Source organism: Ictidomys tridecemlineatus, chromosome 7 (genome assembly GCF_052094955.1).
Source record: "Ictidomys tridecemlineatus isolate mIctTri1 chromosome 7, mIctTri1.hap1, whole genome shotgun sequence".
NCBI lineage: Eukaryota > Metazoa > Chordata > Mammalia > Rodentia > Sciuridae > Ictidomys > Ictidomys tridecemlineatus.
The window spans coordinates 8,728,065-8,755,121 of record NC_135483.1 but is presented as its reverse complement, the minus strand read 5'-3'; the positions used below and the strand labels follow the sequence as shown (position 1 = coordinate 8,755,121).

The 27,057-nt window shown below is 55.0% G+C and overlaps 1 protein-coding gene across 1 annotated transcript; it reads left to right on the top strand.

The window, feature by feature from the left end:
• Positions 1-322: 322 nt before the first annotated feature.
• On the top strand, positions 323-25,874 carry Ccn4 (cellular communication network factor 4). The gene is made up of 5 exons (XM_005316138.3): positions 323-613; positions 12,800-13,079; positions 19,044-19,304; positions 22,087-22,280; positions 23,747-25,874. The coding sequence occupies exons 1-5, from the start codon at positions 548-550 to the stop codon at positions 24,044-24,046; spliced, it is 1,101 nt and encodes a 366-aa protein (XP_005316195.2). The 5' UTR covers positions 323-547; the 3' UTR covers positions 24,047-25,874.
• Positions 25,875-27,057: the final 1,183 nt, after the last annotated feature.

The window sequence follows — 27,057 nt, the reverse complement described above, 5'->3', positions numbered from 1 at the left end:
GTTCCTGGGCGAATTCCTATCGTTTCTCCAGGGGGACCGACAGGCACGGGGAGAGGAGCAATGAAGACCCGAAGCCAGCAGCCTGGAGGAGTGGGAGGAGGTCATTCCCCAGGGACCCTGCCGTCCAGGGACCCTGCCTCACCTCAGCCCCCTGCACCCGCCCCCTCCCCGCCTTTGTGGCCTGTCCAGCAGGACCAGGGCTCCTGGGTAAGGACTGTCTGCCCGTGGCCCCTGTGCACCGCAGTCCGGGAACTGTCCCTTTAAGAGCTGTCAGGGGGGGAGGCTGGCCAAGCGGGGCTGGAGGTGGGGACAGAGGGAAGAAAGAAAAGAGAGAGAGAAAGAAGCAGGAAAAGTTTTTTTCAGAGGAAAATGCGGGGCTTGTCCTTCACCCTGACGTCAGATCTTGCTTTAATAAAACCCCCCGAGGGCTTCGGAGGAAGCGTATCTGCGGCTCCTGATGGGCAGGGCCAGTCTGGGCCCAGCTCCCCTGAGAGGTGGCCGGACCCTCTGGCTGATCCGTGGATGCCGGTGTCATTGACTTCCAGGCATGAGGTGGTTCCTGCCCTGGACGCTGGCGGCGGTGACAGCAGCGGTGGGCAGCGTCCTGGCCACGGTGAGTCCTGCCCGGGGGCTCTGAGAAGGGGCTCTGCTCCCTCCCACGGTCCTGCGGTGGGCCCCGTGCAGAGGGGCTGGAGTGGTGGGCAGGGAGGGCCCCTGGGGGGCACAGGCGAGGAGAAGGGACTGGGCGACGGTGGAACCTGGCGGCCTGAGGAACCAGGGGTGCCCTTGGTCCTGTGTCCCCCCTTCCCTGCTGAAGTGAGACGGAGAGGGGCCCTGCAGGCGGGTGTGGCAGCGGACGCTGTGTGACCCTGGGCTGGTCACTCACCCTGCTGGGCGGCATGAAGAAGGAGTTGTCGGGGCGTCTGAAGTCCCGGGTGTTGGAGGGTCTGCAGGAGGGGAGCCGGAGAGCCAGGAACAGTGGGAAGGGGACGCAGCTTTGGACACAGCTCCATGGAGAGGCAGGGTTGGGGGCCCCCAGTTGGCGCTGTTCCCTGCGGCTGTTCTCCTACCTCCAGAGCTGCTGGCACCACAGATAGGTCTCCTCCACGAGGCCCCCACCTGCGTCCCAGGCACACCAGGGGGAGGACACAGGCTCTACCTCCCAGAGGCCAGGGCAGAAGACACGTGGCAGCCCAGGCCAGCCTGCTGGAGCCACAGTGGGCGGGCGGCACAGCCAGGCGGGTGCGGGGTGGCCGGGGTGGGCGTCAGGGCAGCTGCTGACCGCGAAATGCCTCGGCTGGGGCGGGAGCCTGTGCCAGGGCAGCGGGAGGCAGGAGGGGGACGTCAGGACTGCCTTGTGCCCAGGGCCTCCTTGAGATCTGTGCACCTGGTCACGGACCCGGAGCCTGAGGCTCGGCAGGCAGCTGGTTGCCTACGGGCTCGAGGCCCCTGGGTCTGCTTTAGCTGGCTCTGAGGCCGGCACCCAGAGCTGGCACCCACTGAGAAGCGGGCTCCCTCAGAGCTGGATGTGTGTGAGGACCTTGAGTGGCAGTGCCCAGCCCCCAGAGAAGGGACACTGGCCCCATTTACAGTTGAGAGCATCGAGGACTTGGAGCGAATGGGACCTGCCGGCCCCTAGTGAACAAGTGCTGGGGTGGGGGACACACTCAGGGCTTTCCCAGTTAGGGGAGCAGCGTCCCCTCCAGCCCAGAGCAGGGAGCCAGCCAGGGCAGCTGCTCAGGCCATGGGTGCAGGAGTGCAGGTCGCCTGCCCGGGAAGGGGGAGAGCTTCAGGGTGGCTGGAGAGCCCCAGGGGAGGAGTCGGCCAGGGGCCCAGGACCTCTCCAGTGCCCCTGGGGCTGGGGGCGGGGGAGCTGGGGGTGGGGGACAAGCTAAGGAGCCAGAGACCCAGAGGTCCAGGCAGGAAGCTGGAGAGGGCTGCCAGGGAGAGCTCTGGGACCCGGTGCCACACCATCCCCCCCTGGGACCCCGCTCTGCATCCCACCCTTGCTAGGGAAATTCGGGGCTCCCAGCACAAGGCCCAGCACCTGGGTTCCTCCAGCATCTGAAAAACCCTGTGTGGGGATGTGGGGAGAGGAGGGGAAGGGATGAGCAGGGGAGGAGGGGGAGGAGGTGAGGGAGGGGAAGAAGTGGGGGAGAGGGACAGGAAGGGGGAGGAGGGGGAGGAGGGGGAGGGGGAGGGGAGGGGGAGGGGGAGAGGGACACTCCCTCTGCCCAGAAGCCAGCGCCCTGCTCTATAGCAGAGCCCATGCCTGGATTCCTACGTAAAGGGAGTGCAAGTCCCTTCAGGGTCCTGGAGGATTTTAGTGGAAAAAGTGATTTACAGAGTCCATATGGAAGAAAAAATGTGCGAGATTGCCAAGAAAATCTGGAGGAAGTAGAGCTGTGAGGGAGACTTGCCCATCAGATGAAAACCGCCACGGAGGGAGGAGGGGCTGGCCAGGATGGAGCAGTCCAGTGGGGGACCAGACAGGGACCAGGGACACACAGTGACCTTGGGAGCTTAGGATACGATAGTGGTGGACTACAAGTGGGACTTACTTCACCTCTCTATCCTTTCCTTCCTTTGACATTTATTGAGCACCCACCACCTGCTAAGATAAAAGGTCCACAGTTGGAGAGCCCTGCAGGTCCTGTGCCAGTGTTCTGCCCGGGACTAGACATCAGACCACCCCAGTGCTCTGGTGCTCATTCCCATTTCTTAAATTCACACTAAGCACCCCTAAATTCTTTAAGCAACAGTACTTAGGGGACATAATCATTCTTCTTTGTAGAGGTAAAAAAAGAAGTGCAGAGAGGTTAAGTAATTTACCCCAAGTCACACAGATAGCAAACCATGAGGCTGATGCAGCTTCCAGCTTCCCTGGTCTAAATACTTGTGCAGAAGTGGGATGCATGTGGTCCCTGCCCCAATAGGAGTTTATAGGCCAGACAGGTGGAATGGGAGGGACAGAGTGATGTCATCCAGAACAGAGAGGCCGGGTGCAGGCTGCCATCTCAACAGGACCCTCTGTCACATAGGACCTGTTAATCAGGGCCAGCAAGCCCCTGCCCACCAAGCTCTCTACTGCTGAGTCCAAGCACGTGACATTTGAGTGGGCCTCTCAGAAGCATAAAAGTGGGCAAACAAGTGCCCGGGAGGCAATGCCCAGGCAGACCTTGGGTCAGGGGAGTGCACAGGTGTGAGGTGAGGCTCAACGCTCCCTCCCATCAGTGGGTGTGAGATGTGCAGCTGAGTGTCTGTGTGTGAACATGGTGCATCCGAGTGCAGGAGCCTGTGTGTGTGTGTGGTACGCAGTCCCACTCTCCAGCCCCAGAGTCAAGCTGCAGACACAGGCTCATTCCAGGTGTGGGAGGAGGGGCAGGATAACTGGCTAGCTAGCCTGGGATCAGTGCTGGGACTCATCAGTAAACACTCCCGGATATTGTGTGGGAAAATGGAATATGGATGGTGATGATGGTGGCAATAGTGATGGTGATGGTGGTGATGATGATGATGGTTGTGATGTTGGAGATAATGGCAGTAAGGGTGAGGGTGGTGGTGGTGGTGATGATATTGGTGATAATGATGGTGGTGATGGTCATAATGATGGTGATGGTGGTGGTAGTACTGATGGTGGTAGTAGTGATGGGGTGGTGATAATGGTGGTTTTATTAATACTGATGGTGGTGATGTTGCTGGTAATGTTGGTGGTAATGTTGAGAACAGTGGGGGTGGTGATGGTGGTGATGATGATGGCAATGATGATACTGATGGTTATGATGGTGATAGTGATGATGATGATGATGGTGATAACAATGGTGATGATGGCGGTGGTGAGAATGGTGATGGTGGTGGTGGTGATGGTGGTGATGGTGGTGGTGATAGTGTTAATGATGATAATGATGGTGGTGGTGGTGTGATGATGATGGTGAGGATGGTGGTGATGGTGATGGTGATGGTGGTGATGGTGATAACGATGGTGATGATGGTGGTGGTGAGGATGGTGATGGTGGTGGTGGTGATGGTGGTGGTGGTGATGGTGATAGTGTTAATGATGATAATGATGGTGGTGGTGAGGATGGTGATGGTGATGTGGTGGTGATGGTGATGATGGTGATTATGATGGTGGTGGTGATGGTGGTGATGGTGATAATGATGGTGATTATGATAGTAGTGATGATGGTGAGGATGGTGGCGATGGTGATGGTGATGGTAATGGTGGTGATGGTGATGGTGATGTGGTGGTGAGGATGATGATGATGGTGATTATGATGGTGGTGGTGATGGTGGTGATGGTAGTGATGATGGTGGTGATGGTGATGGTGATGCTGAGGATGGTGGTGATGTTGAGGATGGTGGTGGTGGTGGTGGTGGTGACAATGATGGTGGGATAGTAAGAACACCTCTGGTCAGGTCTTCCCTCAAGCTGGAGTCAGAGCAATGGGCCCTCCACACTGACTATGCTTTTCACAGATTGTGCACTTGCTTGTCGATGGACAGTCTCTTTGGTGGCCCCAGCCGTTTCCAGTCTCTAGGGGTGTGGCCATGGGGCGTCTGCCTTGTCCTGCATGAGGTTGGCTATTGGAGGCGGGTCTTTACGCTTGCAGGGCGGGGGAGCTGAGGACTCCGTACTGAGGGGATGGTAAAAGCACTTGAGTTCTTAAGAAGAGCCCAGGAGCCTGCATGTCTGGTCCCCTCGGGATTCTTGTGTGCACTGGATTTCAGATCATCTCTCCTCCACCACTGACATCCTGACGCTGATCGTCCACTTCTGCACAAAGAGGGAGGTGGAGGGAGGAGGGAGCCAGAATCTGGAAAGAAACTGGGCCTCTCAAAACACGAACAAGGGACATTCCAAGGGAAGTGATAAGATCAGCCCGCCCAGGTCTGGGATCTGCAGGCAAGTCCAGGCTCCCCCTCCACTGTGAAGGCCACACCTTGAAGGGGCCCCGGGGTGAGAGGAGGACAGAGCCGGGCACAAAGGAGAGGAAGGGGTCTCTATAAGACCCCTGCCATGAGCCTGCCCAGGGCTAGGGAGGAGCCTGGGGGCCTAAGTGGACAGATTTTGTGAGAGAGCAGGGGTTGAGCCCTGCCCTGGGGACAGAAGGTAGACTCACCTGGTGGCTAGAAGGCAGCCAAGAAGCAGCTCATTGCCACCCTAGTCCCGAGCCCACTGGCCTGTTCTGGATGGACCCCTCGATCCACAGCAGCAGGGCCCCCAGGGGGCAGCATCTGCCTCTGGAGAGAGCGTCACTGGCCTTTGTGCCCAGAAGGGTGTGTGCCCTGCTCTGGGAGGGCCCTCCAGACGTGCTTCCTCCCCAGAAGCTCTCCAAACCCATTCTCCCTCTGCCCACGTCTCCCCTGTCAGTTCGCCAAGGCGGCTCCTGGTCTCTGGCCCTGCATCCTCAGAAAGCCAAGAAGCGTGAGAGCAGCTGCGGCCCCTGGGTCCCACGTCAGGCCCTGCCCCTGCTCTGCCTGCCCAAGCCGGTTCCCCAGCCTCTCCCTGGCATGTCACTTGGGTCTCCTCCCCAGCTCTTGGGGGCCTGCACACGCCCCTATGCTCTTCCTGCCATCACAAGCACCTCCCAGCGGGCACTCTGCTGGCTGTGGTCCACCTGCCTCCTGCCCCTTCTTCCTGCACACCAGCCCTTGCTAGGCGGCTACCTCGGCTCCTGCAGCCTTGGTTGGGCCTTTGCTGGTGCTGTCCCTCCACCAGTCCTGCTCCTGCATTCTTTCCTGGTGGCCCGACATGTCTCCCACTCAGCCGTCCCTGTCTGTGCTGGCGCATCGTGGGGCTGGGAGCGTCCTTGAGGAGTGAGTGGATTCAGGGGACCTGGAGGCGGGCAGCATGTTTACAGGGCAGGGACCACTGCCCTTCCTGACAGGGGGACTCTGCTGGGGGCGGGGGGGGAGCTGGGAGAGCCTGGACCAGAAGCTCAGAGGACAGTGGCAAGCGCTGGCTTCGCGCTCAGTCCCTGAGTGTGGAACTAGGGGTCAGGAGCCCCAGCTCTAAGCAGGTTCTGCTTTCTCCCCTCTGAGCCTCAGACAAGAAAAGGGGACAGGAAGACCTGCTTGGCCTGTGCTCCAGGAGGGGTGGTGCAGAGCTCCGTCAGCAGGGGTGGCAGCACACGGCGGGGACAAGAAACAGCTCCTCTGCCCAGCTTCCGCGCCTTCTGTCACCTGGGCCGCAGTTATCCTCTTTGAGATGGACACAGAAGCCCATCGCACAGAGCCCTGTGACTGAGGGAAAGGACGCAGGTCCAGTGAGGAGCACGTAGGAAGCCACACACAAAACCAGTGATGTCCAAGTGCATGGGATCAAAGGTGCTGTCCTCGAGGTCCTTTCAGTTCTCAGCAGAGCCTGGTGGTGCCACATGGTTTGGGGTTGGAGCTGCCCACCATCCCAGTTTCTTCCTCCCCTTTTTTTTTTTGCTAGTGGACGCCCTGTGCAGCTCTTTCTGTCCACAGCGCCCATGTCCTGCTGCTGGCAAACTTCAGCTCATTTGCCATCCCAGGAGTCCACCTTGGACAGCCCTATTGTGTGCCATGGCTCCACGGGCTGTGCCACCATCTTGTTAAATCCCACCATAGCCCTGTGTGGGTGACAGGAGCAGAGGGGACACAGTCCCACGCCATCCATGCTTCCAACACCACCAGATTTCCGAGCCAGGCTGGCGGGACCCATTCCCAGGTCCATCCTGTTGTGTCAGCCCAAGCCCAGAAGAGGGGAGGTAGATGCTCCAGCTCAAGTTAACAGATATTAACTTGAGACAATTAAGAAATTGTAACTCATTGTATTGGTGTGATGATTGTATGGGGGTTACAATTTTTTTAAAATTTAAAGATCCATTCTGAAGAATCTCAGGTAAAATCACAGATGTCTAGGGTTTGCAGATTTCCAAGAATAAAGAAGCATGTTTATGCATGGTAGCAAGAAAAGAAACAAGAGTCACAGGTGTTGTAGTTATCAAAGCTGGTGGTAGGTATGTGGGTTCATTATACCATTCTCCCAACCTTGTGAATAATAGAGCATGTATCTGGCAAAGAAATAACACATTTCAAATTTGTATGTGCATATGTATCTGTGATTATATACATGATATATTTAATTAATATTATATACTATGTTATTCAATATGATATTCAATAGATATCAGGGCTTCTGTTGTGATTTCTTGAAACTCTGAACATGGGAAACCATCCCAGGCTGCCCTGAGGCCCGTGGCAGGGGCTGTGTGCCCACCCTCACCCTAGCATGTGCTGGCTTCCTTCTGCTCTCTCCCTGCCTCCGAGGAAAGGGCCCTCTCTGTGGCTCTGCCCTCAGCTCTGAGCCCTGCGCTTGGAAGGCAGCAGATGCTGCACCTGTGTTGGACAAGTGAGTGAACAACATGTGAAAGAGTGCTCATTATCTGGAAAGAAACCACTCCCTGCGAGCAAAGTCGGCTTCCCCCACTGCAAGCTCACCAGGCTGCGTTAGGAAAAATCTCAGCAAACCTTCTTTATCCCACCAGCCAGGAGCCTTCAGCTCCCAGGACCTGCCAGCTGATCTGCAGGCTCTGGCAGTGCTGGGTGATGGGTCAGTCCCAAAGCCCTCAGCCCAGGAGGACAGCCCCACCAGAGGTGCAGATCCACTGCTGAGAGGCGCTGGGAAAGAGGTGGCCTTCCCTTGTGGCCAGCTCAGTCCTGAACTGGAAATGAGAGAAGCAAGCAGAGGGCAGGCAGTGGGCTGGGCTGAGGCCCGCAGTCCTGCGCCCATCTGCACCTCCCTCTTCCCCACGGCCTCTCTTCAGTAGAGCTGTGAGCAGAAACTGCTGCGAGGTAGGGCACCCTGTTCCTGAAGGCCATTCCTGCCTCAACCCTGCCCCCTCGTGGAGCATCTGGGTGCAGCCTGCCTAAGGCCCGCGGTGAGATCTCCTTCCATCCTACTGTTCCCAGGCTGGGCCCCACACAGGCCGGAAAGGGCAGCCCCTCCAGGGAGAGTCCTGCAGCGGCTCTTCTCTCCTCTTCTGGGGCCTGTGGCAGCCTGGGCTCCACTCCACTCTGTTGGAACCCTCCCTGCAGGTGAGGGCCTGTCTTCACCTGAGCACCAGGTGGGTGGGTGATGGGCAGTGGAGGAAGGAATGGAGAAGGAGAAGAGCAGCGTCACAAGCAGGGGCTCTGGAGGGACACAGGAAGCATATGCCACTTCCTGGCTGCTGGCCCTGGGAAAGTCACTAAGCTCTCAGGGCCTCGGGTTCCTCACGTATGAAATGGGGACAACACTAGTACCTGCTCAGGAGGGCCGCTGGAGGAGCTGTCACCACTGCTGCCCCTTTACAGCTGGGGGAACAAGCTTAGAGAGAGTGAGCACAGCCCAGGACCCAGAGCTGACAGGGGTGGAGTCGGGGGCTGTCACATGGGGTCCTCTCACTGCAAGTGCTGCCCTTCCACTCATCCTGTGTCCTGGTCACCACTGAACCACGCACACCTCAGAAGAGAGGGACATGGCAGGTCCCGGGTGGCCCCCATGCCCACCACCAGGCAAGTACATAATGATGCACGAGCCCTCATGCATGAAGGTCACATTGTATACTTGTTTCCAGGTCCATTTTCAGAGAGCTGAAATACACTATAAAACCCATGGTTACCTCTCACCTTTAAATATCGTCTCAAAAGACAAATGCAGGATTTCTTACTGGGGCTCTATTTCTGTTCCTTCTCAGTGGAAATCAGCTTAAGTGTGCCCAGTAAGTATGACTGCAGGAATCAATTCACGGCTTTTAACCCACCTGGGGATTACCTTTAGTCCAGAGGGGTTAAATATGTGGCACTTAAGGGACTTATCTTGGGAGCTACTCTTTTTTCTTTCCTTCCATTTTTTATGCATTTTACAAAACATCAAGGGAAAATACATGATCTTCAATTACCTGCGCAGGGCCTGCTTACTCAAGCAGCACAAGGCCCGAGGAACCGCAGAGCGATTTGGGCATCACATCTCTGCAGGACTGTGCTGGGGTCAGTCTTAGGCTGTCGGGGGTAAGGCACAAAAGTGTTGGTTGTCCAAAAGTCAAATGTTTAAAAGGAGGTGAGCTGCAGCCTTACTTCCTCCCTCTCCTCTGCCAACTGAGGCAGTGACTCCTCCCTCTCCTGTTTTGAGATTCCAAGGGTTGCTTGTTAGGGTGCAGGCTCTGAGCCAGAGGATGGCAGAGGTCCACCTGAAGCCTGGTGTGCAAGTGGGATCCAGGGCCCGCATTTAGCAGGTTCCATAGGTCAGTGGTTCTCAAACTTTGCTGCCTTCAGAACCACCTGAAAAGATCTCAACGTCCAGGCTTCTCCCCAGGCCACCTAGTCAGGATCTCTGGGAAAGCGACTGGGCATTGGTGTGTATTAAAGCTCCAAGGTGGTGCTAAGGTTCAGCAAAGTCTGGGACCACTGCTGCACTTTGGTTCTGTTTGAGATCAGCCGACCTGGGTAGTGGAGGGGACACTGAGAATCGAGGGGCGGGATGAGGAGGAGCCTGGGTGAGGTGGGCAGGGCGGGGGTGTGGCCGGACCCTGCAGGGGCAGAACTAGGCAGGACCCGCTGTGACCAAGCCAGCCCTGGGCATGCTCGGGAAGCATCTTAGAGTCATCAACACCATCTTGTCTTCCCCATAAACCCAGTGGGGTCTGCGGAGGGTCCGATTCCAGAAGCTCATCATAAAAGAGGCTTTTGTGTGAACAGCTTCAACTTGGAAGGACGGAGGCTGCTTTCTTCTTCCTCTGACTTTCCCCTGACAACATTCTCTTTGCCATGATTTTCCACTAGGGCCCAAGTGGCAGTGTGTTTGCAAAGATCAGTCTCCCACTGCTCCACAGACACTGTGGCAGTCAGGACTCTTGGGGAAATGGTCAGGGTTTGGGCATGTTCATGCCTATGGCTGGGAGAGCAGGGGTGGGGTCCAATCCCCAGGGAAAATGAGAGCCTGGTAAGAGGGAACAAGGGCCCCGAGGAGTGTCCTAGAGTTTGAGTAACAGATCCAGCCTGCACAATGAAAGTACCGTTTAGAAGATCCTGGGGACCTCTATTAGGCACACCCTCATGTACACACTATTTGTACACACCCCAGTATACATGCCCCATGCACATACACTATGTACCCTCCCCAATGTACACACTCATGTATACACTCTATGTACAAACTTCAATCTATACACCCCATGTACATACCACATGTATACACCCCAATATACACACCCATGTCACACACTCTAATGTGCACTCCCATAAAACACCCTGTGTACACACACCAATGTACACCGGCCAAACTGTCAGCCCTGCATGGCGGGATCCGCATGCAGCCCTGTTTTCCTCTGTGCACATGGGGTGGGGTTGATTGGTTCTCAGGAGTCTGGACTACTTGTGACCTGCAGCCAAATGCCCAGGATCTCCACGCTGGCAAGGCAGTGGGACCCGGAGGGTCCCCAGCACTGCAAAGCTGTGGAGGGCCTTCCGCCTGGACTATGTAGGAGCCTGCGGCCACTAGGTGGTGCCATCAGCAAAGGCTGGGTCAGAGGACCCGGGAGCCCAGCCCTCCAGCAGGATCCCTTAAGCCACCTGCCTAGCCCCAGGGAAGGCTTCCTGTAACTCTGTAACCCGCTGCATGCCCCAGGGTCTTCAGGCAGGTACCTGGGAAGGGAGCTTTTCTGGGGGATTTACAACTTGATGTGGAGACCCATGGAGTGGGTACCCACCGGCTCACCTCCTGCTCCAGCCCAGTCTGCATCCTATCCCTGTGCTGGGCACAAGGAAGGAGGGATGCACAACCGCATCAGGGCAGGGGCTGTGCCTTCAGTATGTCACAGGCCAGGCCCAGCACGTCCCCATGCCTTATGCCCTCCACCCTCCCAACAGCTCCTGGAGCAGATGTTATTGTGCCCAGATTACACTGAAAGTTCATGTGTGACTGTGTCAGGTCCCATGTTCATTTATAGACTCTCAGTGCTGAGAGGAGAGGTGCAGGACATGACATATTGAATATCAAGGACACTCTAGCTGTTTGAGGTCAGCAATCCCGCAGCCATCCCTTCCTCAGCAGGCCCCTGGGGAGCACTTCTGTGTGCACCTTGTGTTTCAGGCACACGGCAGAAGCAGGGCCCAGAGCCTGCCCTCAGCAAGTCCACCAACCCAGGGCAGAGACAGCTCCAACCAACCTGGCTCTCAGGGCAGGAAGGAGTCAGTGCTTCTGCCAAAGAGTGCGGACAGCACAGGGACCCTCAGAGATGGCCAGGGGAGTCCACGGAGCTGCCAGGCGTCTAGTGCCACAGCCCTGCAGGGGAGTGCCTCCCTCCATGGAGTCAGGAAGCCAGCCAGCAAGGCCAAGTGACCGTCACTTTCACAGTACTCAATGCCACCTGAATAAATCACCCCTATCTAACGCCTGCTTCTCCATCAGCTTAAGTACAGGGAAAGCTTAAATCCACCTTCTAATGCCTAAAATTTAAGAGAAGCTACAACTAGCTCAGGAAATGGTTGTTAGGTGAATGAAAGCCCAGAGGAGGCCAAGGGCAAGAGTGGGTGAGTAGAGTTACGAGAGGCGTTTGGGTCTTGGCCTTGACCCAGACTGTGTCCATGGCCACTTTGGGTCTGTTTCCTTCTCAAGAAGGGAAGATAAATTTGTGTGAATAGCCCACATCACGGCCTGTTCTGTAACCATGAAATGCAGATTTATAAGCCACATAGAGCAGGGCCCCTCTGCGGACAGAGGGGGACCCTGGAGCCCAGCCGAGCCCACCCTGCTGCCCCACAGAAGCCCTGGCCTCACCTCTGCTCACCCCAGAGTTCAAGGGTCACGGTTGAGCCCTGGAGGATGCTCTGTGGCCTAGAAGTGGCAGGGCCAGCTCCTGCCCTTGCTCTGTGTCCTCAGGGCATCCTCTTCCTCCCAAGGCCTGGGTCTCCTCTGGAACCTAGAGTGAGGGGCCTGGATGGGGTTCAGGCAGCAGCTGGGGAGGGCAGAATCCCAGAGGCACAGAAAGCTCAGAGCTCCAGACCCCAGGGCCGTCCACCAGCCCAGCCTGCAAGGCCGCAGTTGCTCCTTCCAGCTGTCCCTTTTGCCACTGTACATTGCCAGAGTGAAGATGAACTTGCTGACCAGGTGGTGGGACAGCGTGTTGTGGGCTGCAGGAGGGAGGGGTGGAGTGAGACCCATCACTCGGACTGCAAAATGAAGACTCTTCTCTAGGGGTTTGCTCTAGCAGCTGAGCCCGGCCCACCTCCCCGGGGGCTAAGGAGATCCAGACGCAGGGAGCTGAGGTCACGTTCCTGTGGCTGCAGCATGCCCGCCTGTCTTGATAGCCAGTGGCAATATCAGGCCCTCTGGCCCAGCCTGGGCTTAAAGAGCTGTCATCGGCTCAGCTGGGACCCAGGAAATCAGCAGAGGAAAGACGGGGCATCTTGAATGCAGGGAGCATCGTGAGATACCAGCCAGGTCACTGCAGTGTGACTCTCTTGTCAGCAGGCCCTCAGCTGCCCAAAGCCTGGGCCCCCTCCTCTGTGACCTGAGACCACCTCCCCAGCCCCTGGGAGTGTGAGGATGAAAGGGAAACAGGAAAGACAGTCAAAGAGAAGGCAAGCGCGAGCCGACCTGGGCCCAGTGCTTTTCAGAGATTTGGGCTCCTGGGCCTTATTTTATTGAAAAGGAAAGAGATGCTTAACTATCCAATGCAAGGTGGAAAGTCTATTAAATTCTCGACACTGTGAAGATGGGAAGGTGGTGGCAGGGCCTTAGGGCTTCTATCCCCTCCTCAGCAGCCCCCCTCACTGCTGCCTTTCCCCACAGGCCCTCGCTCCGGCCCCCACAGCCATGACCTTCACCCCGGCGCCGCTGGAAGACACAACGGCAAGCCCTCAATTCTGCAAGTGGCCGTGTGAGTGCCCGCCATCCCCACCCCGCTGCCCACTGGGGGTCAGTCTGATCACAGACGGCTGTGAGTGCTGCAAGATATGTGCCCAACAGCTTGGGGACAACTGCACAGAGGCTGCTGTCTGCGACCCCCACCGGGGCCTCTACTGCGACTACAGTGGGGACCGCCCGAGGTACGCAATAGGAGTGTGTGCACGTAAGTGAGAGCCTCCGTACCTTCCACCTGGCCCCAGGACCCCAGCTCTGGCCCGGGGCCCCTCGCCCTGGGCACCCTTGCAGGCTGCCATTCATCTGGTCAGGCCTCAGCTTGGCAGGAGGCACCCCCAGCCCAGCCCAGCCCATGGTGAGAAGCCACAGGGCAGGTCCCTCCTGGGGAGAGGGCGATGCCCATGTGCCTTTCATCTCTACACCTTGACTCCTTGCTCCCTTCTCAGTCTGGAAACATCCTTCTCTGGGAAGGAGTTTCCCCAGGGAAGACCTGTTCTCTTAGTGGGTGGCACCATCCCAAGGGATGCCAGGTCACTTCAGAGCGCCTCACCGTTTAGTAACATTATAAATTAAAATAATGTGGTTAAATCCAGTAGGCTTGAAATAATAAAAACCAGCAGCCTGCAACCACCCCTTCCTACCAACCACCTTCTCTGGGTTACTTACAGTCACTTTTAACTTTCTTATATTTTCCACTGAGTGATTCATGCCTTCTGCTGTATTTTAACTGGACTGATATGTCAATTTTGGATAATTTGTTAATAATCCTTTATGATAACTGATGACTTGGCTCCTCAGTGTCATCTAATACATCCCTTTTCTTTCAATGTCATTGCTGTAATTTTGGGGTATACAATAATTAGTATTTTTAACCTTATGAGTATGAGAATAATGCTCACTACAGTGTAAGATAGTGTACTTGATTGAATTTCTGTTTTACAATGCCTGGGGTGTTTCCTGGAGTTTCTAATTGCCTTCGCTTTTTTCTTTGCTCTTGGTCTTTACATCATCCTCGTGTATTTGTTTGCTCTTCAAGTGTTTGCTCCACTGTGGGTACCCTGCTCTATTTTGTTTTCAGAGACTGCCTCTCTAGGGCTTTCTGACCTACTTCTGGACTTGCATTTCCTTAATTTGACTCATGTAAGCATTGTCCATGGTACATGTCCTGGCAGGATGAAGAAAGGTACTTAACCATCATGCCACAGCAGCCTAACTTCTGAAGAGTTCTATGGACTCTCATAAATCCAAGAACTCCCTTCTTCCCTTAGTGCTGAATCAAGACGTCCCCATAATTACAACTCCACAGACAGCCCATCACATATTCACACACAGTACAGTCTCCTATCCCCAGATAGCACATTACGCTTCCTGAGGTGGTTGCTGGTGAGGGCTATGCACATGATTTCAAGTCACGCAATCCTGTCCTACCCTCGTGGTTAATCTATGGCACTTTTCTCGTTTGATCATTAGTTCGTTTTCAACTTTCATTACAAGACATGTCTTTGACTTTGCAAGCAGCCCCCTCTGTTCCTCTATCCTTCCAGTCTTTCTTCTTTTACTGAGACTCATTAATAGTTCCTCAAAACAATGTGTTCAAAGAGAAATTGCGACCTGACCTGTACAGAAGCATCCAACATATTGATTCAGATATTTATTCCTGATCCCAGTCCAGAATCACATCCTTTGGAAGCAGAGATGGGAATCTGTACCAGGTGTTTCCCAGGAATACTGAAGTTCAAGACTGACGGCTAACACACAACCCAGGAGGGGAAACTGGCCCAGCCTCCTTGTGCTAGAGCCGTCTAGAGTTATATGAGACTCATATTTCCTCTCCATTGTTCTTCAAGGTCACTCAAAGGGCAGTTCAGTTCATGGCCATTGTACTACTCCCTGGAGCTTGTCAATTACCAGGCATCAAAGCTTTGTAAGCATTCTCTCCTGGATCCAGAGGCTGCCTCTCCTGCTTGCCTCCTCCACCAGGGCCTGGAAGCCCCCTTCCCCACCCCTCCTCCTGCCTGTACATCTCAGGTCCTGCCTGCACCTGCTCCAGCCTCTGGGCTCCCTGACACCATGAGCCTTTTATGTATTTCCTTGCCATTTATTTGGGAAAACAAACAAACAGAAACTGTGGTCCTGAGAAGATTTTATTGGGTTTTACCATTACCAAGGCGAATCTGGATATGTAGGTTTGCAGACGTTGGAAGAAAGTTAAACAGGTGCCACCGAACTTCAGGGGCTTGGAATGTTCAGGTTCATTGTCAAGTCCCAAAGGAGCTGGGACAAGAGGCCTTTTTCATTATGAACTTATTTGAATACTGAGATATTTTGCTCAGGTACTTGATTCTCCACTTTCACCACACATATGCACACATGCGCACACACACACACATTATGTATATAATACATATGTATATAACACATCACATGCAAACCCATACACACTCACACAGACACACACACCAACTCACTAATGTTCTACTGACTCTTGTCCCAGAAACACTGCCACAGTGTAGGACCTTCTGAAACCCCAATGCAAGAAAGAAGAGAAGTCAGGCTGAAAGCATAGAGAGGACGACACCTCTGAGCCAGAGAGAAGGAAAAGTCTGGTCCAACAGACCCTCCCACCAGGGTCAGCTCAGCATGAGATGCATCTGCCTTTGGAGATTTTCACGTAATTATATCAGGATGAGGCAGGTCATAAATATGAGCCATTGCGAAGCTGGCACTCAGAGAGGATGGGCGGGGCCATGGCAAACTGCCAGCTGCCAGCTTTGGCTGTCTGAGGTCACCCCCTGGGGACCTCAGCCCTGGTGGCTGGGAGAAATGTGATCTTGGTTTTGCCAGCCTGCTCAGTTTTCAAGAAAACCCAGAAGCCTCGATTTGTGTAGTGTGCATAAGTTGGCAAGACATTCAGAATGTTTTTTAAAAACACTCGGTGGGCCAAGCTAAATGCCCCTGTGGGCAGAGCGTGACCTCTGAGTTAGCCCGCTTGGCTATTTCGGTTGCACAAACACTGCGTCTCATGCGGCTGGGTCAGCATGAGGGCAGGGTGGTTGGTGGAAGCATCATGATGTTCACAGGCACCGGCTGGGGTTTCCGCCCTGGCCCCCGGCTGGGCTTGCTAACTACGTGTCTGTGGGCACGTCGCTCGGGGGCTTGAGGAAACCAACCTTGGCAGCCAGGAGGAAAAAGGGAATGCATCCGCCCACGGGACCAGCGCTCTTGGTTTTGCTTTGTTTGACTGGCCTTTTCAGAAGTCATCTCAGCCCTGTCTGGGGTCATAATCAGAGGAGGGACAGGTCTGGTTCCAGTCCTGGCCCCGGCCCCAGTCTGAGGCGGGGGAACAGTAAAGGCAGACACGGTCTTTGGAGCTGGCCAACCTAAGTGGGATCCCGCCTGTTACCTGGTACTAGCTAGTACTAGTAAATAAGTACTAACAAGGGCTTAGGCAAGTTACCTAGCCTTTCCAGTCTCGGTTTCCCGGAAATGACCAGAGCACCACCTCTCTGGGTGGTTGGGTTGCGTCCCCACATCTGGGGATGAGTCACCCACAGCCACTGCACACCCCATCTCCACCAGGGTCGGCTCATCACAGCTGGCAGCAACTCCTCCCACTTCCCCACCCTCGGGTCCAAGGAGACTATGGAACCTTCCAGACCTTGGCTGCAAACTGGATTCAAAATCACCGAGGATAAATAAGCCAAACATGGAGGTCCCCCTCAGATTCCATGTCATGGGCTGGGCACCCGCAGTTCCCTAGGTGCCTCTGCTGGTCCCAGGGAGCCACCGGTGCAGAATCTCTGCGCAAGGCCAGGCCTGCCCCACTGCCTTCCTCCAGAGTCCCACACGGGAGCGGAGCCTCATCTCACCTGCACGCGCGGTCCCCACACTCACTGTCACCCACACTCACAGACTCACACACACTCTTACACCCCCCGCACACATACACATACACTCACACACATTCACACTCCTGTTCACAGAGTCCCACACACATGCACTAACATACACCTACACACACACACCCATGCCCACACCACCCCCACACCCAATCACACAAACACACTCACACTGCCCTCACACACACTCACACCCCTGATACACACATAGTCAAATGTACACTCGCTTTCACACACACACCCATACAACCCTGACAAACTCACACTCACACCCTCATAACACACACCTACACATTCACACAGTCCCAGTCACATTCATACCCCCACACTCACACTTACTCACACATTGAAACACACTCACCCTCCCATAACACACACACCTACACTCACAGAGTCAGAGTCACACACACACACACACACACACACACACACACAATTTCCCTCCACACACTCACCCCCACAGACTCACACTTGCAATCTTCTTCCTGGAGGGTGCGGGCTCAGTCAGGGTGACTCAATGCAAAGCTGCACAATGCTCTCCTGTCCCCTCCTATCGGCATGCTCTTCTTCCTTTCCCATTTCCTCTCCTCACCTGCTGGAAGGAAAGGGCTGTGGGGTCAGAGCCACGGGGCTGGAGTCCCAGCTCTCTCATTCACCAGCTTCCTGACCTTGAGCAAATGAATCACTTGGCCTCCTGGACCCTTCCTGTCTGCAAAGGAAGAAAATAAAACTCTCTGATGAAGTCACTGGGAGACCTGAATGAGCTCACACCCTGGGGGTACCTGGCACCAGACCAGATGGCCAGGACATATTGGAGTCCTGCCTCACTGCTCCTCCCCCATGGGTGACCGCTCCCTGGAAAACGCAGCCAGCAAGACTCAGGCGCTCCGAACCCGCTTCTCGTTCTGGTCACCTTGGGGAGGGGACCGCGCCTCTTTGAGGAGGTCTTGCTGTAGTTACAGTGACAGTGATGATGTGCGTCCCTCTAGGAGAAATAACTCCCACGCCTGCCGCAGAGGAGACCCGGGCCCCACACTGGATAGAGGATGATGACTGTGGACACCCCTCCCTAGCAGAACCAGGGACAGGACAGAACCACAGGCAGGCTGCACATTCCTCCTCTGATGGGCTGCTGACCGCCTGGGGACTCTGTTCTCAGGCAGCAAATGGCATCAAGCATGACTTCTGGCCCCACAGCCCACAAAACCCTCCCAGAAGTCCAGGCTTTCATGGCCAACTCCACGGCTACTCAGATGCCAACCCCGACACTCGCATCAAGACTCAAATCGGCCTACCTCAAACCCTGCTCCTCCAAGGACAGAGAGCACCTGGCCTTCCCGGGAGCCTGCTCCTCACACCCCTCCACCAACAGGCGGAGCCCTTCTCCTGGCCATGGCCCTCCCTGGTTCCAGTCACCACTCACCCCTGCCTCTTGCCAGGGCTGGGCGGGCCTCCCATGCTGCCCTTCACCCCTCTTTACCGTGTTCTCTGCTGGGTACCACACAGGTTCTTGTGAAGCATAATTCACGCCATTCATGGAAGTTACTTCTCAAACACCTACTGTGCGTACAGCGTGGTTCTAGGCTGTAACTGCTCTGCGTTCTCCCCTGCCTCCAAGGAAGCCGTCTCTGGCCTGATCTCCCACTCCCCACCCTCTTTCTTCCTGCACCCCAATTTCCTCCCACCTGGGGTGTGAGCCCTTCTGTCCTGAAGCTGCTCCCCCAGCACCTGGGCTGACTCACACCTGCCCTCCTTGGGTCTGGGCAGAACCATCCTCGCTCATTGAGGCCTCCCTGGCCCACCCGGTTTCAATTCAAAGCTGTTCCCCATCATCCCTCCCCAGCACTCTTCCCTGGGTGGAGGGATACGGTACCTCAGCCCCTCCATTCGTCAGCCCTGAGGAGGGACCTGGGTTTCCGTGTTCTGCTTGCCTGCGTGTCTGTCTGCTCTCTCAGCATACGGCCCTTTGGACCAGGACCAGGCTGTGTGTCGATGCCACAGGGAGCAAGCCGCCCTGTCCCTCTGGGTCTGTACCCTCTCACCGCAGCGCTGGTGCCTTAGGGGTGCTAGCCGCAGCTAATGACCCCTCACGTCCCAGGCCCTCAGTCCTCTCCCGCCCCTGCTCTCCCGGTGTGCCCACCCTGGACAGCTCCTGGTGCTCTGGCACCGTGAGCCTGAGCTCGGCGGGTCCAGCAGAGCCTGGGCCACACAGGCAGCCCTGGCCCCAGCCCTGTGCCTCCCGGGCCTGACCGGGCCGCTGGCTGTGTTTGCAGAGGTGGTCGGCGTGGGCTGCATGCTGGACGGGGTGCGCTACCTCAACGGGGAGTCCTTCCAGCCCAACTGCAAGTACAACTGCACTTGCATCGACGGCGCGGTGGGCTGCACGCCCCTCTGCCTCAGCACTCGGCCCCCGCGCCTCTGGTGCCGCCGCCCACGGCGGGTGAACTTGAAGGACCAGTGCTGCGAGCAGTGGGTGTGCGAGGACGACGCCAGGAGGCCACGCAAGACCACGCTGCGGGACACCAGCGCCTCGGGTAGGTGCGGGCCGGCAGGGGCGAGACCTCGGGCGGCGGGTCAGAGACCCCTCTGCCGTGAATGGCTCCAGGCGCCCACTGTCCAGTTCAGAACTCACTGATGGTGTCTTGAGGAAGCCACTCCTCCCTGGGGCCATAGGCTCCCCCTTGTAAAATGGAAATTAAGGTTTTTATGCTGAGATTCTCGCAATATAAAAAGAGGAAGCACTTTGTAAGCTTCGTAAAGAACAAAGTGTTTTCCACAGGTGAACCCTTATCATCCTACCGAGTGCTGGGGGCACTGGAGGCAGGGCCAGTGCCCTGGGAACAGAGGCCTGAGTGGCAGGTGTCAGGGCAGAGGCCTGGGCCTCCTGGAGGCTTCAAGGTGTCTTGAGGTCCCCAGCTCTGGAGGATGGGTGGGCAGGCTGAGCCAGGTAAGCCAGAGAAGAGGAGAGGGAGGCAGGGATGGGCCTGTTTTACCACTGTCTCCTGGAGCCTAGGCCAGGGCCAGGGTCCTGTGGGTGGGTGGCTAGGGAGGCTCTGAGCTGGGGGGTGGGAGTCAGGTAGGGAGGTGGCTAGGCTTGAGTCAGACGGAGGTCTGGATATGCATCACTGTGGGGGGGAGGGAGAGGGGGGTAGAGGTGACTCCTGGGACTTGTCACTGCTGAGGAGAGAACAGGAGAGACTGGGCACCTCTGGTCGGAGAGCTCTGCCCGCTGTGAGGGGATGTGAGAGAGGCTGGGGCCAGCTGGGAGGAGGGGGGGCAGAGAGCCCTCTCAGGGAACCCCCTGAGCTGCTGAGGGCAGGGTGGCAGGGCTGCAGGGCCCAAGGACACGACACAGAGAGACAGAGGGCCTGGGACAGAGGTCTGCGGAGGCTGAGCTTTGAGAGGTTCTCAGAAGAAGAGATGAGGAGAAGAAAGTCAGAGAAAACCCGAGCGCTTGGCGCCCTGGGAGACAGGAGGGGACGCTGCTGGAGGACAGAGCCTCCTAAGCAAGGGGACATGAAGCAGTGAAACTGGAAATGGGGTCAGGAGTTGCAAGCGTAGTGGGTACAAAGTAAAGCCCCTAAGTACGTGAGAGTGTTCATGTCTCAGCCCTGGTGGCCCTTGGGCTGCAGAACTACTTCCTTAGGGTGGGGGCTGTGCAAGGGCGCAGGCTGTCCCCATGTCCTGGCCTCTGGATGTCGGTAGCAACCCCCACCCAGAAGTTGTGATCATCCAGAACATCCCAGGGTTGCCAACTGTGCCCTGGGGGACAGAGCTGCCCGGCTCAGGGGCGGGTCCCTGTAGGTGGGAGAGGCAGCAGGGAAAGCCTGGTCCTTAGCAGACCCAGGGTGTCAGAGCAGCTGTCCCACATGGCCCCCCTCAGCAGGGTCACAGAAGAGTCACTGGGCGGTGGAGGGGGCAGAGGCTGTCCGCCAGTTGTGGTCTAGTGACCCCATTACAACAGCACAAACAGAGCCCCTGCAGCGCTGCGGAGGTGACCCAGAAACCAAAGCCCTTTATCCTCTAGGTAAATCCTTTCTCACCACCCCCAAGATGCTGGCAGCCCCCTCAGCCCAGCCCTGCCCTCTCTGTGAGCTTTCCCTCTGTTGACATCCCCGCCCCCACACTCATTCCTGCATCTTGGGGGGAGGGAGGCCTGCACCCAGGAGCTGGGGCCTGAGTGTAGACGCAGCTTCCCTTCTTGATCCACTTCTCTCCTGCTTGTCTTCCCCCTCCAGCTGCCCCCCCCCATGCTTGTGTCCTGGGTCTCTCTCTTCTCCCCTCACTCTTTCTTTCTCTTCCTTTTTTCCTCCCCTCCTTCTCTCTCGTCTGGGCCCTTCCGTCTGTCTTTCCATCCCTCCCTCTCCGCCTCCTCTGTTCTCTCTGGCCTCCTGCGCCTGGATGTCCAGTGGGACCCTCTCCTGCAAGTCTGTTGCACCTTCCTGTGGGCAGCTCTCTGTCCTGCTGGCCTTTCTCTGCCTCTTTCTCTGGTTCACTACCCTCGGCTCCTCGGATGACCACAGCACACCATGTGCAGAAGCTGGAGCGTCTGTGAGCACAGACCTGTCCCAAGTTGGCATTCATGTGGGTGACAGCCAAGTGCCCACACATGCCCACGTGGATGGGGGCTACTAAGGGCCAAGGGCAGCTGGAGCATGCTTGTGTGTGTGGCATTCCCTCCTCGACCCCAGCCCTGGGAGAGACAAGCTGTGGTTGACCCCATTTGTAGAGGCGGGGCTGGGCGCAGAGGTGTGAGGGAGCTGTGGGCAGCAGGGCCTGGTGATCCCACGTAGTTTATTGTCGTAGCCACCACACTCTCCACGTGACCTCAGTGAAACATCAGGTGCCCAGATGTAGGTCCTCACGTTTGAATTTCCCCAGAATCAACTTCATCATGCAGGGGTGGGGACAATGTCTTGCTAGCCTCTCATTCCCAGAACCTAGCAGGACACTAGGCATAGGTTCAGTCCAAACCTGCACCCCGTGGTCCTAGGAGCCCCCCAGGGCAGATATGGTTCCAATGTGGTAGATTGGAGATGAAGGCCAAGTGAGTGTGAAAAGATCACCCGGCTTGGAAATGGTATAGAAGAATTTGAATTGGGTCCACATGTCTTAAAAGATAATTTTCCTTCCATGCACCCTCCTCCAATCAGAAAATTATAAGGAACTCAGAAAATGCCCCCCCTTCCCAGGTACCTGTGCTGATTAGAAACCAACTTGCCCTCCTGAGGGACAACCCAGTTCTCTCCTGTGGAGGTGGAGAGGGCTGGGGCTGGGGGAGGCTGCAGACTCACGGGCACTCTGGTCTCTCTGCAGAGGCTGCAGGTGAAGTGGAGCTCTGGCACGGGAACTGCATAGCCTACACAAGCCCCTGGAGCCCCTGCTCCACCACCTGTGGCCTGGGGGTGTCCACGCGGATCTCCAACATCAACCCCCGGTGCTGGCCCGAGCAGGAGAGTCGCCTCTGCAACCTGCGGCCGTGTGACGTGGACATCCGTCTGCACATCAAGGTGGGTCCAGAGCAGGGCCAGGCGTTTTGAACAACAGACGAAGCTGGCCTTGAGCTGGCTCCTGGGCTTCCTCATGAGGCCACTTGTAGGATGGGATTAATGAAGCCCACCCAGTAGGCCTGGGGCAATGTTATTTAGGATGATCTGGACACCGAGACAGGGCAAGGTCACTGGGAGGAGTTCAGGGACGCTCCACAATGCTCCTGTAATGATTTCGAGGGACCCCTCTGCTCCTGCCCAAGTGTGTGCCCATGTGGGTGTAGCCCAAGCCCACCCACATGGGCACACAGGACAGTGTGTGGTGACAGGAGGGGCACTGTACAGGGCCCGGGACACTTGAAAACACCTCTCTGCTGTTAGTTCCCAGGGTTGGGACTCATCCTTGAGTCTCTGGGCCTCAGCCCCCCTTCATCATAATGGAGCTGGTTTCTAAGATAACAGGAATGGAGCATCAAGGATCTAGTGGGCCACAGGACTCTGAGCCCCTTCCCATGGATCCTACCTGCTTCCTTCAACACCTCTCACTCACGCCTCAGGCATGATGTCACATTAGAAGCAAAGAAAGCTCCATTTCGGGAGTACAGAGGTTTCTTGGGGATGCGGAAGAGACGCAGGTCCTGTAGATGCCTCCTGGCTTCCCACCACCTCATTTGACTTCTGACATTGCTCCTGTGCATAGGACAGCTCCCAGGTCATCTCCTGGGGGTCAGCTGGAGGCAACCCTCCTCTTCTTCTCCCCTCCCTCTTGGTCTTCTCCTTCAACCTCTGAGCGTCTTCCCTGTTGGGCTGCACTTGTGTCCTCTGTGCTTGGTGCAGAGCAGGGTCAGTGGACATCTCTAAATGGGATACCTGGACGGGAAGTGCCTGCAGCAGGAGAGTGGGGCAAGACAGCTCTACAGAAGCTAAGGCCAGGCCCTCACTGGAGGCAGAGGACTCCTTCCCAGTTTTGTCTGTATGATTGGGTGCCCTGAGTGGGTTCTCCAAATTGCATGAGCTCCACATACCCTGGGGATTAACTTAATAAGTGCCGACTATGTCTAGGCATGGAATTATCCCATAGAGACATAATAGAGCCCCAAATCTCAAGTGGCCCAGAGCCTAATGGAAGGATGGAGTTCTTTTTAGACAAATGTCAGTCCAATTTGATATGGTAAGTGTGCATGGTAAGTGTGCCAGAGGCTGTGGACGGCGGGAGGGGGAGGTTAAGGTAAGGCAAGCCTCTGACCATGGGGTCTGCATTCTAGCACTGCACCTGGCTAGCTGGGGAACTGGGTTCACTGAGAGAGCTGCCAGAGCTTCCTGTGCTGGTGAAACTGTGTGAAAGGACATTGGCAGGGCTAAAATGCAGGACAGAAGGGAGATTGCAGGCTGTGGAATACAGTCCAGCAGGGCAGTGAGTCCCTCCTGTGATCCAACTGGGCATCCCCTGAGCATCCCCTGCTGAAAGATCCCTTCCTTTCCTTCAGGCAGGGAAGAAGTGTCTGGCCGTGTACCAGCCAGAGACGCCCATGAACTTCACCCTCGCAGGCTGCGTCAGCACACACTCCTACCGACCCAAGTACTGTGGGGTCTGCATGGACAACAGGTGCTGCATCCCCTACAAGTCCAAGACCATTGATGTCTCTTTCCAGTGTCCAGAGGGGCCTGGCTTCTCCCGCCAGGTCCTGTGGATCAACGCCTGCTTCTGCAACCTCACCTGCAGGAATCCTAATGATATCTTTGCTGACTTGGAATCCTACCCTGAATTCTCAGAAATCGCCAATTAGGTGCACATCATGGAACTGGGGGTCTGGCTCAGCGATGGCAAAGCAGCTGGCCCCTCTGGGGCCAAGAACTTCACAACTGAGCCATCAGATTTTGTCTATTTCTTCCTCACTTCTAATTACCCTGATCTGGACTCTTCTTGTCTTCCACTACCCAAATGACCCATGATGGTGCTGCTCAGGTCCACACAATGGGTCCCTTCCTTGGTGACATTCAGCATCACTTCAAAGAAAATACTTATCTCTAGCTGTTCTGGACAAGCCCCAAGCCTGATCCAGCCTGCCCCAGTCATCAAGCATCCTTGTGCATCTTGCCCAGTCAGCTGGACATCCACTATCACAAGTTCCCCTTTTGAATGCTAAACTGGGGGACCCTTTAGTCCCTTCAGAATGAAGCACAAAATTGGGGACACTAGAAAAACTGTTACTTGGATATGCCAAAGGGACTCTTACAGGCAGCTGTTCATAACACCTTAAAAGTAGCTCTGCTTCCTAAGATTTGTGCACCACATAGTCCACAAACCTTGGTCAAGTGAGGCTAATGGTTGTTTGACTATTAATGGAAAACCGTATTCATGAACCTGGGCATTGTCAAGGTTAAATATCTCCTCACTGCTGCACTGTCAGGGTCTCAGCTGGGTTCATCCCAGTCGGAAATTCAATTTCATGAACATCAGTTTTGTTCATGAGAAAAATCTCCGGTCACTACCCAGAGACAGGGCAAGGTCAGCCAATTTTTGAGGCAGCAACTGACCCAAGCACCACATCTGCTGCTGACCAACCCATCTGTGGGCATCTGGCCAGGCACCTCCTTGCAACATGACCCTCTCTCTGCTCAGGGCTCAGGGGAGTTGGTGGAGTGCTGGAGAGTGGTGTTCTGGAACATTCCTTCACTTTTACAGAACCTCAGCAGAATCCTCTGAAGTCCACCAGACCACACCTACCAGGCCAGGTAAGGGTCAAACCACAAAGTGGCTCCACCCTTCCTTAGCCTGGCATGGTCTCGGAGACTAGAGATTATAAAGACCACAGAGTCCCTGGGCCCAGGACATACCTTTTCTACTTCAGTAACCTACTTCACAGCCCCTGGGTCTGCAGATCAAAATAACTCACTTTTCTGGTGTGAAGTCAGAGGTTGACCAGTTGTTTCAAAGTGGAATGATATTTAATGACATTATCCTTTGGTTAATAGCCAAAAGGAGCTAAAGCTAAAGGAAGAGAAGGTTGGTATAAATATAAATGAGACTATTATTTATTTTATTAGTAGCATATAATACTGTCATCTTTCTTTCTCTGTGTGTTAGACATTGTTCTCAGTGCTTTACATACACTTTCTCATAAATTTTCATGATAATGATGAAAAATCCTATTATTATTGCTGTTCTTACAAATGTGAAATGGAAGCCCCTGGGGTTAAGGAGACATGACCAAAGAAACTCAGCTGTAAGTGAGGGAATTGGAATTCATATCCAAGGTGGAGTACTTCTTAGTCCACATTCCCCCCTGCTGCCAGAGTTTCCCAAAGTGTCAGAATAAGATACCTTAGTGACATAAGTGACTTCTCCCAATTTTGCTCTTCACCCTGTCTTTCTAGCTTCTTTCCAGAAAGAAGAGAGTATCTGATGTTCTGGTATTTTGGTATTTAAGCATCCAACAATGTGTAAGATAAACAGAAATCTGTGCATCCCTATGGGTCACCCCCTCCTCCAAACCTGGACCAGCTCATATCAAATCTCCTTACAGTGACCTCCCAAAGGCCTAGCCCAGTGCAAGGCATACAGTGGTGCTCAATATGTATTTGATGAAGCAAATAAATTTGTACATGTTTCTACTTTTATTTAAAAGCTCTCTTCTTTCAATTGTGTGAAAGTCTGATTTTTATCAGTGATGATTTTACATTGAATGCCATAGTAGATGACATCTAGTATTTCAAAGAAAAGCATGTTCCTATATGTACAAGAATTCTCCTAGGGAATTTACCCACGAATCATTTCTTCTGTCAGTTTGTGTGGATTGTGTTGGATTTTCTTAGAGTGGAGTCATCTGCCACCTACAAACTTGAAGGCCATGTAGCTGCTAAGTGTATATGAAATTTAGTAGCAACCTAAGAGCCAGGTGTTTACTAAATTTGTACCTTGATTTGGGAGCTGAGCATGACTCTTCCCAGATTGTAGGAAATCTGGTTGAAGAAACTGGGGGTTATCCTAGGAACAGGTGGGATGGGATGACCAGAGAGACTTAGTCAGGATTGATTTTGAGACATGAGACGGGCGTGAGCAGGACCTAGTGGTCACAGTATAGAGGAGATCCGGACCCCGACGGAATGAAGCTCTTTCTAACAGGATTATTCTTGGGGGGGTGGCCTTATTCAACAAAAGTTAAGAAAATAATTACAATGAAAACACTTTCCATTTCTTGAGTCCTTAGCTAGGTAGCACCAAGCACTCTGCTAAGTTTGACATTATCAATATCTCAACAATTTCAAGTGCACTTCTTTTCCCCAGAGGGAACAGCCTCAAAGGGGCTAGAGGATGGGGTCCAGACCCTCGCTTGTTCCTGCTCTGGGAGGCTTCCATCTGAGGCCTGATGACTCCGAGGAGACTCACACTGCAGGGGTCCAGACAGACAAGACTGCCCCTCCATTCCCTTGGAAAGAAACACTATGGACTATTTGACCTTGGGTGTGGTGGCACATGCCTGTAATCCCTGCTACTTGGAGGCTGAGGCAGGATGGTCTCAAGTTTGAGGCCAGCCTGGGCAACTGAGTAAGACCCTGTCTCAAAATAAAATAGTAAAAGGGCTGGGTGTGTTGCTCAGTGGCAGAGCCTGTTTAGAATGCACAAAGTCCTGGGTTCAATCCCCAACAGAAGAAACAAGAAAATAACTCACATTGGTAGATCAGCCTTCTCTGCTGTGCTTAGTTGTTGGAGAGGGTGAGAGACCTGACTTGACCAAACTACTGATTCTTGCTAAACCTTATGACAGGTGTTTGCTGAGCCCTCCACACGTGCGAG